The sequence below is a fragment of the Nestor notabilis genome, unplaced genomic scaffold (genome assembly GCF_000696875.1).
Source record: "Nestor notabilis isolate BGI_N333 unplaced genomic scaffold, ASM69687v1 scaffold11872, whole genome shotgun sequence".
Lineage (NCBI taxonomy): Eukaryota > Metazoa > Chordata > Aves > Psittaciformes > Psittacidae > Nestor > Nestor notabilis.
Genome location: NW_009917001.1, coordinates 1 through 14,825, shown reverse-complemented (window position 1 = coordinate 14,825; position 14,825 = coordinate 1). Strand labels below are relative to the sequence as shown.

The following is a 14,825-nucleotide window of genomic DNA, read 5'->3' as shown; positions in this document are numbered from 1 at the left end:
TGTCATGCAGGACAGCATCAAACACTTTGCAGAAGTCCAGGTAGACGATGTCAACTACTCTGCCCCTGTCCATCAGTTCCGTAGCCTCATCATAGAAGGTCACCAAATTGGTCAGGCAGGATTTCCATGTCAGCTCACACCAACAACCTCATTGTTTTCCATGTGCCTCAGTGTGCTTTCCAGGAGAATCTGCTCCAAGATCTTGCCAGGCACAGAGGTGAGACTGACTGGGCTATAGTTCCCCAGGTCTTCCACCTTCCCCTTCTTGCAAATGGCTTCCCCTTCTTGAAAATGGGTTTACATTTCTCTTCTTTCAGTCATCAGGAACTTCACCTGACTGCCGTAATTTTTCAAATATGATGGACAGTGGCTTAGCAACTTCATTCACCAGCTCCTTCAGGACCCGCGGATGGATTTCATCAGGTCCCATGGATGGAGGAAGGGGTGGATACTGTCCTGGGTACAGCTGTAAGAGTTATTTTTCTCCTTCTTAATAGCTGTTGCAGTGCTGTGTTTCAGCTTCAGCCTGAGAACAATGCTGGTAACACACCAATGTTTTAGTTGTTGCTCAGTAGCGCTTACCCTGATCAAGGTGGGGCAGAAGTAGTCAGGAGGAAGCAGAGACAGGACACCTGACCCAAATTGGCCAAAGACGTATTCTGTACAACAGCACATCATGCCCAGTATATGAACTGAGGGGAATTACCCAGAAGGGCAGATGACTGCTCAGGTCAGGCTAAGTAATGGATTGTCAGGTGGTAAGCGATTGTGATGGTTGTTTTTTCCCCCCTTCCCATTTTAGTTTTATATTCTCTCCTCTTGTTATTTCCCTTATTAGTAATGGTGATAGTAGTGGTTTTGTATTATACCTTATTTACTGGACTGTTCTTATCTTAACCTGTGGCATTTACATTCTTTCAATTCTCCTCCCCTTCCTGCTGGGAGCAGGGGGAAAAGATGGGAGGGACTGAGTGAGCAGCTGCATGGTTCTGAGTTGCCAGCTGGGCTTAAGCCATGACACAGCTGTGGAAAAGCTACTGCCCCAGAAGTTAAAGCAATTGAGAGATGATCTAGCTAGCTCCCCGCATGTACAGACCTACATATCAGCTATTAACAATAAGCGCGCTACTGCTCAAGAGGGAAGATATAGGAGGTACATACCACAGGGCACGCTATGGTTTTACCCGCGGGATCATGGAGAAGACGTGAGAAAGTGGGATGGAAAACCTACACAGTTCTGGAGGAATGGGTACATGAATTGAAAAGAAAAACAATGGTCAATGATGATCCTCCCAAGAAAGCTGCTGCTCCCGTCTCTGGTGAGCAGTTTCCCAGATGGAGTGGAAGAGCTGATTTTACTCCAACTCCTATGAACAGAAATGCTAACCCCTTTGTACCCCAACTTTTAGGGGGGCTAGGCGGAGGAGAGGGACAATCGGATTTACTGGACTGTGTGGATCAGATGACCCACAGGTGTATAAAGCTCTAGCAGACACCAGAGCACAGTGTACCTTAATGCCATCATTTCATTAGGCCTACTATGTTGTGTTACAGGGTAAGCCACTAGTATATTTTGCAGCTTCACTGAAATAGTTATCTTCTGTGACATGTACAAAGTCAATGAACTAATCACACTTCTCAACAGTGGGTATTATAAAGTCAGTTTTGAACTTACACAGATTTTCTGGAGTTCGGGGAATTTGTTTTCTTGCTACAAATGGGTCAAAACACAACAAGCTAATGAGATCTTCTAATGCCATTCCTTTTCTTTCACCACTCGGAGTCAACTCAGATACCACTGCTTCTGCAACCTGTAGGGTGTTAGAAAAGGGAAGTCCTGAGAAAGCAAAATTATCACCTCTTTATTTCTGTCAGTTACAGCTCAAAATAAATCCATTGTCTAAATGATTAGAAGAGTCTGGAATCTCCTGACTCTTCTTCTGTCCTCTACTACTTAGACTCACAGTGAACATAGTGTACAAACAAAATTAAGATAGAGGACTGAAATCAGAAGTCAATTCTAAGTACCCACACCATTAGGTTAAAGTATAAGAAGTTACTTAAATCATACCCTGATTCCACTGAAAGTTCTGTTCATGTCACAATGACTTAAAAGTATGATAACTGCACAAGTTCCATGCTTTCAGGGTGTACTTAGTTGGGTAGTCACCCCTAAAAGTTAGTGATGCTGATTAGTATCTAGCAGAAAAAAGTAACTTTTGACATATGCAGATTACAAGACGCATGTTATAACTAGTAACTGGTTTTCCTAATGACCTTTTATTTAATAACAGAGAAAAACAAACAAAAAAAAAACCAAACCAAAACAAACAAAAAACCCCCACAAAACAAAAAAAAAAAAACACACACATGCAAACACACCTCCCCCACCACACCCCCCTCCAAATGACTTTTCCTAACCTCTTCTGCCAGTTCATCTCTGGCTTTCTCAAGGAGATCTTCTTTTTTGACAGGATAACCTGCATTCTCCCCCATTTCTGAAATGTCAGACTCATCCTTTCCATTTCTTAGTATGTCTTGAGACACAGGCTTTTCTTCTACCTTGTAAGTTTCAATATACAAGTCCTACAGAAATACACAGGAACTATCAAATTTTAAACTCAAGTGTCAGAATACTAGAATGAAAAAGAAACTACTGTGCAAACTCTTAACAGCAATGGCCTCAGTGTTTAGTCAATAAAGTATTTCAGTCTTAAATTCTAACTAAACAAATATTTTTAGAATCATACTTAAAGTAGGATGCAAAATAGTGGCTAGGATAGAACGCTGCATAGAACACAGATGACTCGCCTGCAACTACCTTGAACATACTACAGTGAACAATTGTGCAACGGACACTATACAACCAAGTTGCTTTTAGGCACCTTATAACCCTTAAGTTCACACACAACTTAAACATCAAATTCTGACCTCTGCTCACACCAAAAATACAAGCAAAACAAGCAGAGAATCAGTGACACACCAACTGCTGTATTTGAAGTCAACTTCCTACTGTCCTCTCCTAACACTCAGTGAAGTCCCCAACAGCTTTTACTGACTCAAGATGTGTAAAACCACTACTTCACAAAAAACAAGAAAAAAACCCAACCCAAAAAGAAAAAAATTACAGCCCTCTCCCTCAAATATAACTCTAGGTTTCAGTCAATGCAAAAAACAATTATCTTACGTTTAACTTCTCTGACAGGCAGGAAGTTACTGAAGAATTACCTTTTCAGTTAACAAGTCTCTGTTTTCTGGTGGTTTTGACATCTCCAAAGGCACTGAAGTCATCCTTGGGGGTGGGAGGGGAGGGGTTAAAAAAAAAAAGTTATAAATGTATTTTAGAAACAAATAAAGCAAGTGGCATGCAAGTCTTAGTAGAAGGCCATTACATTTTATGTGCCCCGTATCTGTCCGTTACGATTTCCCTCAATTCGTCCCGGTCATCAGAAGGCAATTTTACTATAGGGAGACCATGTGACAATTAGAGCAGATATAGCCCTAGCTGTGTATCAGCCTCCCAGAATTATTAAGTTATGAAACTTTTCCCTTGATTAAAAAACAGAAACAGGTTTTGTAATACATTTCATAACCAAGTCCTCTACGTTCTGTAATATAACTGAAAAATGTAACTGCAAACTCTTCTGCAGACTTAATGTTCTTTTCCCTGTTTTCCCTAGATACTCTTCCTCTGAATCCCCTGTGGCACCCACAGGTATGTTCTTACATACACTTACTGATATTTAACAATCACCTGGATATCAAAAACTTTGGTCTTGTAACTTCCAATGAGTATAGTGCTAGTTGCACAGATGTCTAAAATGTAAGATAAAGTCCCCACTTGTTAGGAAGAAAGCACCTTTAAACATTAGTATTTGCTGTTATCTGTATTTAGAATCACAAGCCAACAAAAAAAATATCTATGCTGTATGAAGTGGATCCAGGCTTTGGTTTTTAACTACTTGGACAACCTTTGAGATTTATATCCAGCTACACGTACTGATGTCTCAGTACAGTACAACCTTCCTTTGCCAACTCCCTTTGTCCCCTACTAGGCAACTTTCAAGAACAACATACGGTGTTATTCAGAAGGTTGTGAAGCTTTCCTGGGCTAAGTTAAATGCCAACAGGCCAAACCTTTCTAGAATACCATTGTTGTGTGTTCTATCCTTTCCTGGAACTGCAGTAAGAGAAGCTACAGTACAAAGTGATTTTCGAAGACTTAGTTGTTTGGGGTTTGGTTTTTTTGGTTGTTTTTGTTTTGTTTTTTTTGGGTGGGTTTTTTTTTGTTTGGTTTGGTTTTGTTGGTTGGGGATTTTTTGTTTTGGTGGTTTGGTTTTTGTTGTGGTTTTTTTTTTTTTTTTTTTTTAAACACAAAGGAAGGGCTCCTCTGTGAAGGTCTCTTCTTTTATTCTCAGGCTATACTGAACATATTGCCTATTTCAATCCAGCCTCAGAAACCAAAATCTGTTTTCTCCACCTGTCTCTTAAAGCTTGAAAGAATGTAGTTAAAAAAGATAGAAATCTCGCAACTTCGCCGCTGCACATGCTATTCGGCAGCAACCAGTTGATCAATCAGTCGCCAGCTGCAGCAAGCAAGTGGCAGTTACTTTTGGATTATGTTGCTAAATCAGGTGGGTGTAAGGAGTGGGCTATTGCAATATTCGACTAAGGATCAAGAGATGCAATATATTCAACTCCAAGAAGTAAATTTCTATTTTTTTCCCCCCACTGCTTTTTTTATTAGTTATCTCATTAACATCATACCATAGTGGTGTTGACTTATCCATCATAGTTTCCAATGCCCCATCATCTTTCTCACAACTTTCTTCAGTAACAGGGTCAAAAACATCTAGAAAAGCAAGTCAAGAGTTTTATTATTGCTTCCACTTTTTTCCACTCAGGCTTCCCAGGCAACACAAGTGACTCAGACCACTTTTGTAGACTAGCCACAGGGCAGGCTTTATGAACATTATTGATAATTAAACAGAACAAAGTAATCAATTCTTTTGCTCAGGTACCACCTGCAGCCACAGATACCGCTAGCAGCCAGTACTTACTTGTGTTGTTCCTGAACATGCATTCCACCTTCCTCCAGACTACAATCGCAGCCACATGTTATCCCCTCCTCTCCACATATGGATCAGCTGTGTGGCACATCAATGCCACAAAAGCAAATTCCACCCATGTTTTCTCCACCATCTTCATCTGCATTTATCAATAAATATCTGCGTGGACATACTCATCCCTCTGATCAATTCTGCATCAGCCCAAGTACCCAGGCAAAGCAAGGCACACTACCAGAGGTACATGTACACCTTGGCTCAGGACTCTCTCAAACAATAAATACCTGTTTTGGCACATCATTTGGATAAGCAGCCAACTTCTAACCTCAAGGTTCTCTACTAACCCTAAATTGCAGCTTCTGTAAACATAAATGGCACTTTCTGTATTCACCTCAACACCACGTCAGAAATCCAAGCTTACTTGGAGTTTGCAATGTTAATTTTTTTTTTTTTTAAGCTTACCACATTAACCAGAAGAAAGTTAGTTTTCCTAGTGGCTAGATTCTCAGATTAAGCACAAGATCACAACTGTGAGGGTGACTTAACCACAGAGTGAAGAGAATGCTACAGGCACCAACTTGTCTCAAGCTTTCCAATATTCCCAGAAGCTCACAGCGTTACTGTACAGTGCTTTCATCTTTGAGATTTAAGGCAAATTACCTTCCATTTGCAGTTCTGTAGCCTTTCCCTTTGCAGCTTCTAGCCTTATACCTACATAGCCCTAGGCTACTGGAACAGTGCTTTCACCATCTCCCTACTGCTTTGCATCTTGAAATTCCAACATGTATCTACTATGTCATTTTTCCTAAAAGGGACTGCAAATGACACAGTATTCAAGCTATCTTCCTCCTTTCCCACCCTTGCTTTTCAGCTCCTAGTTATCTGTAACTCTATACTAGTAACAGTCAACACTTGGTTCATGAGCACTACCCAGTAAAATACAGTCATCAGCCAATTAGCATGGGCAACATCCATGTCTGATCAAAGCAAGCTCTAAGCACTGTTTACCTAACAACCAAAAGCAACCAACACAGAAATCAAGTAAGGTCCTGATCAAATAGCACAGTTACTGTGGAATAAACCATTTCAGAACACACCAGGGAAACACTTACCTGGGAGGACCACCTTTAATTTCTTTCCTAGCCACTAACAGGAAAACTTTTAATCTTCTTTCTCTCTTTCTTATTACTCCTCTAACCTGAATCAACTATTACTGTCAGATGTTTTCTCTAGAATCTATAAACAAATCATTACACATGGAAATCTGTCTCAATATCCTTAGTGCAAGAACAACAAAACACCAAACAGATCCAGTGTTGTTGTTTTGCCATACCAAAAGCTTCAGAGAATCTGAAACAGGTCAAGGGAGGTAGTCCTCCCCCTCTGCTCAGCCCTGGTGGGGCCTCACCTGAAGTACTGTGTCCAGTTCTGGGCTACCTACTACAAGAGAGACATGGAGTGCCTGGAGGAAGTCCAGTGAAGGGCTACTAGAATGAACTAGAATGATTAAGGGTCTGGAAAATCTCTTAGATAAGTAAACACTGAAAAGGCTGGGCCTGTTCAGGCTGGAGAAGAGAAGGCTCTGGGGGGATCTAACCCATGTGTGTAAGTATCTGAAGGGAGAGTGTCAAAATAGGATGAGGCTCTTCTCGGTGGTGCTGTGCGACAGGATGAGAGGCCACAGGCATCAACTAAACCATATAAAGTTTCACCCAAACGTGAGGAAGAAATTCTTTACTGTGAGGGTGACTGAGCACTGGAACAGGTTGCCCAAAGAGCTTGTGGAGTCTCCGTCCCTAGAGATATTCAAGGCCCATCTGGACATAAATCCGAGCCACGTGCTCTAGGTGCTCTCTAGCAGGAAGGTTGGACTAGATATCCCTGGTGGTACCTTCCAAGTTCAACCATTCTGTGCTTCTGTGATCTTTGAGATACAAGGTTGAAAAATCTAAGGCAACTCTGGCAAAAAGTCATTCAGGACCAGATTATCAAAGACTATCAATGATACTTGCAAACCCAACAGGGGAGTTTTTTCAACACCAAGTAACTTTTAAAAATTGTGGCAGAGTGGAGACAAAAAAAAAAAAAGAAACCAAAACTTAAAAAAAACAAAGAAACACCAAAAAAAAAAAAAAACCAACCACTTCTGTTCACTGACCTGAAACTGATAGTAGATGCTGACAAAAGACTTTATCTTCTTCTGCAACTCTGGAAGAATGGTGTTGAAAAGCTGTTAACGCATCAGAATCCTTTCAAAAGAAAAAAAATTACACAAGGAGTCTGAGAAAATCTGCACATCAACAGCAATTTACAGACAACTATTTACAACAGCTTTTCTGCAAGCTAGTTGTCAGACTCAACATGAAGCTTTTCCTTTCTGCTGGGTAGCTAGGCACTGGTACAACCTCAGATCCCTGCCTGTATCAGTGCAAATGACTGAAAAATGATTTCCATTCTGACATCAAGCCCATCACTATAAAAGGGAAAAATGGAACTCAGCAGTTGTTCAGATTGACAGCACATGAAAGCTTAGTTTCTACAGGGGGGATAGAGATGGACAAAACCAAAATCAAATCAGCTTGCTCTTACGCTGATCTTCTGCTTCAACAAGATGGTTCTATCCCCCATTTCAAATGAAGACACCAGCTGTCATCAAGTTAAATGTACCTTCTTTAAGAAAGACTACTTCATAAAGCAATTTCTGCTATATTGTGCTATCTGATTCTGTAACCTTGTATATAAAGGTTAAGTATTACAATAAACACACCAGCTTAGACGTACATCCTCTCACCTTCACCCTTTCTCTTCAATTTATCAGATTCTAATGAAGACTACTTACTTGATCCTGATTTAAGCTGAAATAAAAAGGACACTGGCCAAGAAAGCTTTTCCACTTCACTTCCCAGTTTTCCTGTTCTCTAGAAATAGATTCACTTGACACACGAAGCTGTTGCTCTACTTCTAGCCTGTAACATGTGAGCATGGAAAATGAACATAAGACATCCGTTGGTGGAGATAACAGTTCTGCATAAAGATGGATAGAATTACATGTCCTCCTTATCCTGCAAAATCTTTGATATGCATCAACTTATTCATGTATTTGTGCATGTACTAAGAACTGAAATTCAGAACCTAAAAAGCAGCTGCTAGGTAGTCTTCATGTTTCTTATATTTGAATTGAAAGAATTATATTCAAATAAATACACACTAAGAGATACACACCTGAGCTTTCCCTAAGCCAGTTTCATATAAAGTTTTAAAATCGCAGAACTGATTAACATAAACAAAGTAAAAATCAGATCACTTATCGGTCCTGGTTTCAGCTGGGATAGTTAATTTTCTCCCTAGTAGCTGGTTCAGTGCTGTGTTTTGGCTTCAGTCTGAGAACAATGCTGATAACACACCAATGTTTTAGTTGTTGCTCAGTAGCGCTTACCCTGATAAAGGACTTCTCAGTCTCTCATGCTCTGCCAGTGAGGAGGAGCACAAGAAGCCAGGAGGAAGCAGAGACAGGACACCTGACCCAAACTAGCCAAAGGCATATTCCATACCACAGCATATCATGACCAGTATACAAACTGGGGGGGAGTTACCCAGAAGGGCAGATCACTGCTCTGGTCAGGCTGGGTACCAGTTGGCAAGTGGTAAGCAATTGTTGTGCATGAACTGAGTTTTCTGAATTTTCATTTTATTTCATTTTTGTTGTTCCCTATTATTATCATTATTATTGTTATTGCTTATATTATTTCTATTATCACTATGTTTTACTTTATTTCAATTATTAAACTGTTCTTATTTCAACCTGCAGGTTTTCATTGTTCCAATTCTCCTCCCCATCCAACTCAGGTGCATGGTACTTAGTTAGCGGCTGGGTTTAAATCACAATGCTAGCAAAAGAGGCCACCAGGAACAATGCTGAAAATATTAGCGAAGCAAGGGCAAAAAGCTGAAACAACCTAGGGAAGAATCTCAGAAGTTAATCAAGACAAATGTGAATTTCCCAGAAACAAAGGAAAAAGATTGAACCACTATGTTTTTCATTACGAACTGTATTATTTTAGGAAAGACTCCAAGGTAGGAAGACATGATCTACAGACTAAAGAACAAGGAACCAGATAGAGTTTCCAGACAATTACCTCATCGCTTTCAAACTCTGCAGTGACTTCTTGTGACACATAAGCCTATTTTCAAAGACACAAAGGTATTTTTCCAATTCAGACTGACAGTGTTCATCTCTCAACATCCTGAGAGCTTCATTTAATAACTGGATGACTGTTACAAAATTGAGATTTTTATCTTCATATACATTCCCTGTACAACGCTTGAAGTATAGCAAGAAAAAAAAAAAAAGATAAACAATTAGTCAACAGCATCAGTATCAGAAAATTATGTCTTGTGTAGTCACAGGAGACACAAAGTTACACCTGAAATTTTGATTCCGTTCCCGATTGTTTCATGTTTCAAAAAATAAAAAAAAAAAAAAAAAAAATCATACTCTAGATTTAAGCCTCAGGTTTGTTTTCTAGAATCATCTGCTTTAATAACACCCTATAAAGCAATAGGAACTAAGAAAACTTCATTAATGAGGTATTGTTTAACCACTGCCTCAAAAGATACGGCAGGCCTAACCACCACCATATACTACACATTGGAAACAAAAGTCCATTAGTTAAAACAATAGTTAAACTAGACAACCTAGTTTTAATTTCTAAACAACAACAACAAAAAAAAAGTACTAATGAGGCAGAGTTATCAATGCAGTTAAACTTAATGTTCATGGTGGAAACAACTAATACAAATCAGCAGCACAGTCATAACAAACTTTATCAAAAAAACAGAGTCATAAAAAACTTTAAACTTTTTACATAACTGGACATTCTATCCACCCTTGAGCAATGACCTCTTACCATGTGTGAAGTATTTTTTTTTTTAAAAAGGTACTGGATTACACCCCGGTTGCTTTTCACAACAAAAAAAAAAAAAAAAAAAAAAGAAATACAGTTTAGCAAAAAGGACAAAAAGTACTTACTTGGTACACATCATTTTCAACTCTCTGACTCAACAGCTGTGGAACACTGACAACAACTTTACTTCCATCCAAAATGCACTGACCACTGCCATCTTCAAGTGTATTAAGTACAGAATCCACAACTTCCTTTTCCTTTTTCAGAGATGTGAGCATTTCCATTACAAGCGTCCACATGCTGCGGACCTTAATAGGCAAGAAGGGCAAAAATGTTATGTAAAAATGTTTGGCATAATACCTATAATGACAGAGTATCAGAACAGCATAAAGGCAGATAAAGGGGCTAGCATAATCACAGACAAACAAGTGGAATTAACAGTATCTGAGAGTAAATGCCACACAAACGTAAGAAATATACTAAGCTGCCACAGCAGAAAAAATACTCACCTTTTGAATTCTCTCAGTTTTGTCATTTTTGTTTTCCACATTTTGTTTCATCCTATATGCACATGCAAAACAAAAATTCACATGGACTACAATGGAAGTATTGCACATATTTCATAAAATTGAGTAAGAAATCGATTATATATATGCCAACTTAGTCACAAGGAAAAACACTTACTTCCAAGACTGTGTCTGAAGGACTGCATATTCAGACTCTATCTGTTTTTTGTCTTCGATTACAAGCCTAGAGAAAAAAGTTAAGTTACCACAGATATTTAAAAAAAATTCTAAATTTCTAATCTGCTATTCTCAGAGTTACTTACAACCACTATCTAATCCTGTACATTCTTTCTAAATCTGCATACTGAGGCAGTTTTGGAATCATGGGGAGAACAAAAAAAAAAAAATAAAAAAATCCCCCACACAGAACACCACACCACAAAAAAAAAAAAAAAACAAAAAAATCCCAAAAACACAACACAACAACCCCACACAACACATCTGACTTCCTCACAGTGACTTTGTGCAGAAAGACAATCAGGTAAGCCACTAAGATATTTGTAAATTAAGCAATTAAGCTGTTATTTATTCTATTGCAATGAAACAGACCAGTCTTCTGGTATGGAGCTATGCTACATGCACTGAAACTGCTCTTTTACCTACAGTGCAACTCTTTCTCCTTTCCTGCCATTTGATGAACAGCTTGCAACTATCCATCACAGTGCTCCAGTCATGTAAACTATCCCACCCAAATTCTGTAAATTCCACTGACACTAACTCTGTGCCTGCACAGAAAGTTCCAGTTATTCTTGTTCCTCTAAATGGGAATGTTTTCCATACACAAAAATGAAGACTAGCATAATTTCAGTGAAATAATTAAGAATTACATCAATAAAATGTGTCCCACAGTGATTAGGTGAAGATCAAATGATTCATCCTGAGACAGTTATGTTCCAAGATACAACCCTTCAGATGTTAAGCAATCATAGCACTATACATGCATATTTACCTGATCATTTTTAATGCCCAAGTAACCATATCTTCCAAAATACAGCATCTCCTATACTATATGACCAGTTTGTTTAGACTATTACACTTCACAGAAGACCCTACAAACAGTAGAACTGTCAATTAGAGAAGGTAAAGGGGAAGAAAATTGGGAGAAGCTCAACAGAACTCATGATGTAAAGCAGCTGCAGCCTCCTCAAATACTTTTAAACACACACACAAAAGGCAAACTTTATGAAAACATTCCTTTTTTAAATATATCACTTACCATGCTTTTTTCCAATACTCTTGAGTAACAAAGTGTTCCTTTATAAAAATTTGCAGAAGTTTATTGTATGCAACTCTGCATCTTGCCTTTGCCATGTACATATTCCTACGTGTCAACTTTACAGCTTTGGCAATAAGCATATCAGTGCCTAAAAGAAAGTTAGGATGGATTACATCATTTACTCTTAGCAAACAGACAACTTGCTAATCTATCTAGTTTGAAATGAAAATCACAAATCAAAATGCTTATTTTACCTAAACTGAAACAGAGTATGCCATTTATTGCCTTTTTGCCAGTTCTTTCTGTTGTATACATTCTCATTCCCTCACTGTCACTCCTTTTTCCTATTCTTAGGTCATAAACCAACAAAAGATTCCCAAGAATAGACAGTTCTGATCCTTTAGAATTACTCAGGTTGTGAGAAAGAGTATAGTATAACAGTCCAATACTTCTGGACTAGACCATTGCTTGAGTTGATATTGGTGAACAGCATTACATAGGTGAACTCTGGAGCAAGACCCATAAAGCGACAGAAAGCAAAACAATCTGCATTGTTATAGAATCATAGAACGGTTCGGGTTGGAAAGGACCTTAAGATCATCTAGTTCCAACCCCCACTGCCATAAGCAGGGACACCTTGTACTAAACTATGATGCCCAAGGCTCTGTCCAACCTGGCCTTGAACACCGTTCTATCAGCAGTAGCTGACAGCAAGTACATGGAATCCCATGAAACATTTTGAACTGAACAGCCAACTCAGAACTACTTTAAAACTCTTGGCATATACTGAAGACTTGATGGATTCACTGTCAAACATTACAAATTAAGCATTTCCATTGTTTCATTACAGCTTACCTACAGAATTCTTTTTCATGTCCTCAACCAGTACGTGTCTTGCAAATGAATAGAACATATTAATAAATTTAGGACCACCAGGAGAAATTAATGAAGACGCTGTAACTTGTTGAAGACAGCCTTGGTGTTTCTTCTAGAAAAGTTAAATTGGTTTTCAAACATAAAATGGATCTAAGAAATTAAGCCTAAACAACAGCCATTTAGCAAAACACCACAGCCTACTTGTTAGCAAAGCTGATGCAAACTTAACTACTTTGCCACTATAGCTGACACCTACTCTCATCAGCAGAAGAGACTAAAACTTTCTGAACGTTCCACCCATCATCCCAAGTTCTATACATGAAAGACAGTTTCAACACACAGACTGAAGTCAGTGTTGGGTAAATGTTAGAAATCTCTGCCCTTCTCACCTGCAACTGGTAATCCCTACTTTTAAAAAAATACTCTCGTTTTCTTTCGTATTTTCTCCTGAAGTCATCAATGAGTGTTCTTTGCTCTGCTTTTATCTTACTCAAAGACATTACATTGCTAGCTTTCATCTTTTCCATTATTACTCAAAAATAAAACCATTCCAGTATACAAAGACCCAATTTCTAGAACTATCATTAAAACAAAGGCAGCACAAGAAGGTAACATAATAACTAATGATACCTGAAACCATCAATTTTGTCTTGTGTCTTTTCCATTAGAAAGCTCAACTTAAAGTTTAGCCCCTTTCCCCACAAAATAAAGACTTAGGGTTAAAAAATTTTTCATGCATCTGAAACCACTCTCACAATAAACACCCGCTGAGGCAACTTAGGCAAGCACCTCTCAAGGTGAAGAAAATTATTCTCACCCAGAGCTGAGGAACCCTCTGGACTTCTGTTTACTCTCATACCATTATCCAGAAGCAAGTCACAGCAGTTTTAAGACCTCAGATTAAGTCTCTGTCATCTAAATTCCACCATGTCACATTGCTTTTCCCTCAAAAAAGTCTAGGATGAAACTATGTGAAATAAGACTCTGAAATAAAACTGACTTCTTTTGTAGAACAACCTTATTTAAAACTCTTATTTAAAAGCACCACATATTCTTTAAAAAAAGGAATGAAGTCACAGAAAGCAGGAGAGCATCAGTTTCCACTCTTCATAATACTCACTTCAATGTCTTTTAGCCATAGAAAACACTGCTTCACAAAACACGGACCTGCAAAGGGACAGTTTCTTTCCATCGGAAAACAATGAGGAAAAAGAAAAAAGAAATCAATTTAAAAACATGTACAAATATTAAGTTGCCCAATTAACCATTTTAAGAATAAGTCTAAGACAAAGATTTCTTACTGATGCCTCCTGGAGGAGTCAGAAAACAAGGGGACATAGCCTACAACAAGACTAGCTAAATACTTTTATTTAAATATTTATTTATTTGTTAAATGACAGTGTTTTCTTGACATAATAAGATAATTACAGTCTATTTCAGAGACAAATTTGCCCGCAGCTCTTTTTAACTCAAGAGAAAGGAAGGGTCAGAACACTGACAATTTTCATATTGCTGGTCTTTCTCCAGACACTTTTTTTGATATGCAAGCTAAAATGACACATCTATATAAGGAAAAGCATTAAGGAAGATGGGATTCTTGCCTCATTAAAGATCTTGGCAGCAATCCACAACTTGGAAGTGTTACTCGCTCCTTGGTCAGGGAAACGAATGGGAAAGGTAGATTACTTTGCGGCTATGAAAGTTCTTACCAACAGGTGGTATCTATAACTCACCGAGTTACAGACACTATCAGAAACAACTTTAGTTAAGGCAAGGTTTCTGATACATTGCAGAGTTGTGATCAAAAGGGAAAAAATTATGACTGCATGTTCTTCTTCCACGACCTTCTCCTAGAGTCACCCCCCTCCCAGCAGTACACAGTAACCTCATACAGCACAGCAGTAGCCTCATAAGCCAAACATTTACCTGAAAGTTAGTGCTGCGCGAGCCGGATCCAGCTTTTCAAACAAGAAGGTGGCAATAACGTGAAATGCAGAGCTATTTGGTACATTGAACATCTTCCTAATACACAAATAAAGAGCCTCATCAGAAGCAGCTACCATACCGAATTAACACAGCATTTTTACTGACCGCTGAAGATTACAAGTACTACTTTGCATTAAAGTGTTACAGGTTACGTACTACAAAGGGCACCTCTGCTGCAAGGCGATGCCCGCCCCTTCCCCCCCGCTTCCTT

At 38.7% G+C, this 14,825-nt stretch overlaps 1 protein-coding gene across 1 annotated transcript; it reads right to left on the bottom strand.

The window, feature by feature from the left end:
• Positions 1 to 1,675: 1,675 nt before the first annotated feature.
• Positions 1,676 to 14,646, bottom strand: HAUS6 (HAUS augmin-like complex, subunit 6; the record flags this gene model as incomplete). The annotated part of the gene is made up of 14 exons (XM_010024869.1): positions 14,555 to 14,646; positions 13,749 to 13,812; positions 12,608 to 12,740; positions 11,753 to 11,900; positions 10,655 to 10,720; positions 10,480 to 10,531; positions 10,096 to 10,278; positions 9,203 to 9,387; positions 7,906 to 8,032; positions 7,225 to 7,315; positions 4,775 to 4,852; positions 3,229 to 3,314; positions 2,422 to 2,586; positions 1,676 to 1,811 (listed from the first exon to the last, which is right to left on the bottom strand). Coding segments are annotated over exons 1-14 (1,606 nt in total), but the record flags the coding sequence as incomplete, so codon positions are not given.
• Positions 14,647 to 14,825: the final 179 nt, after the last annotated feature.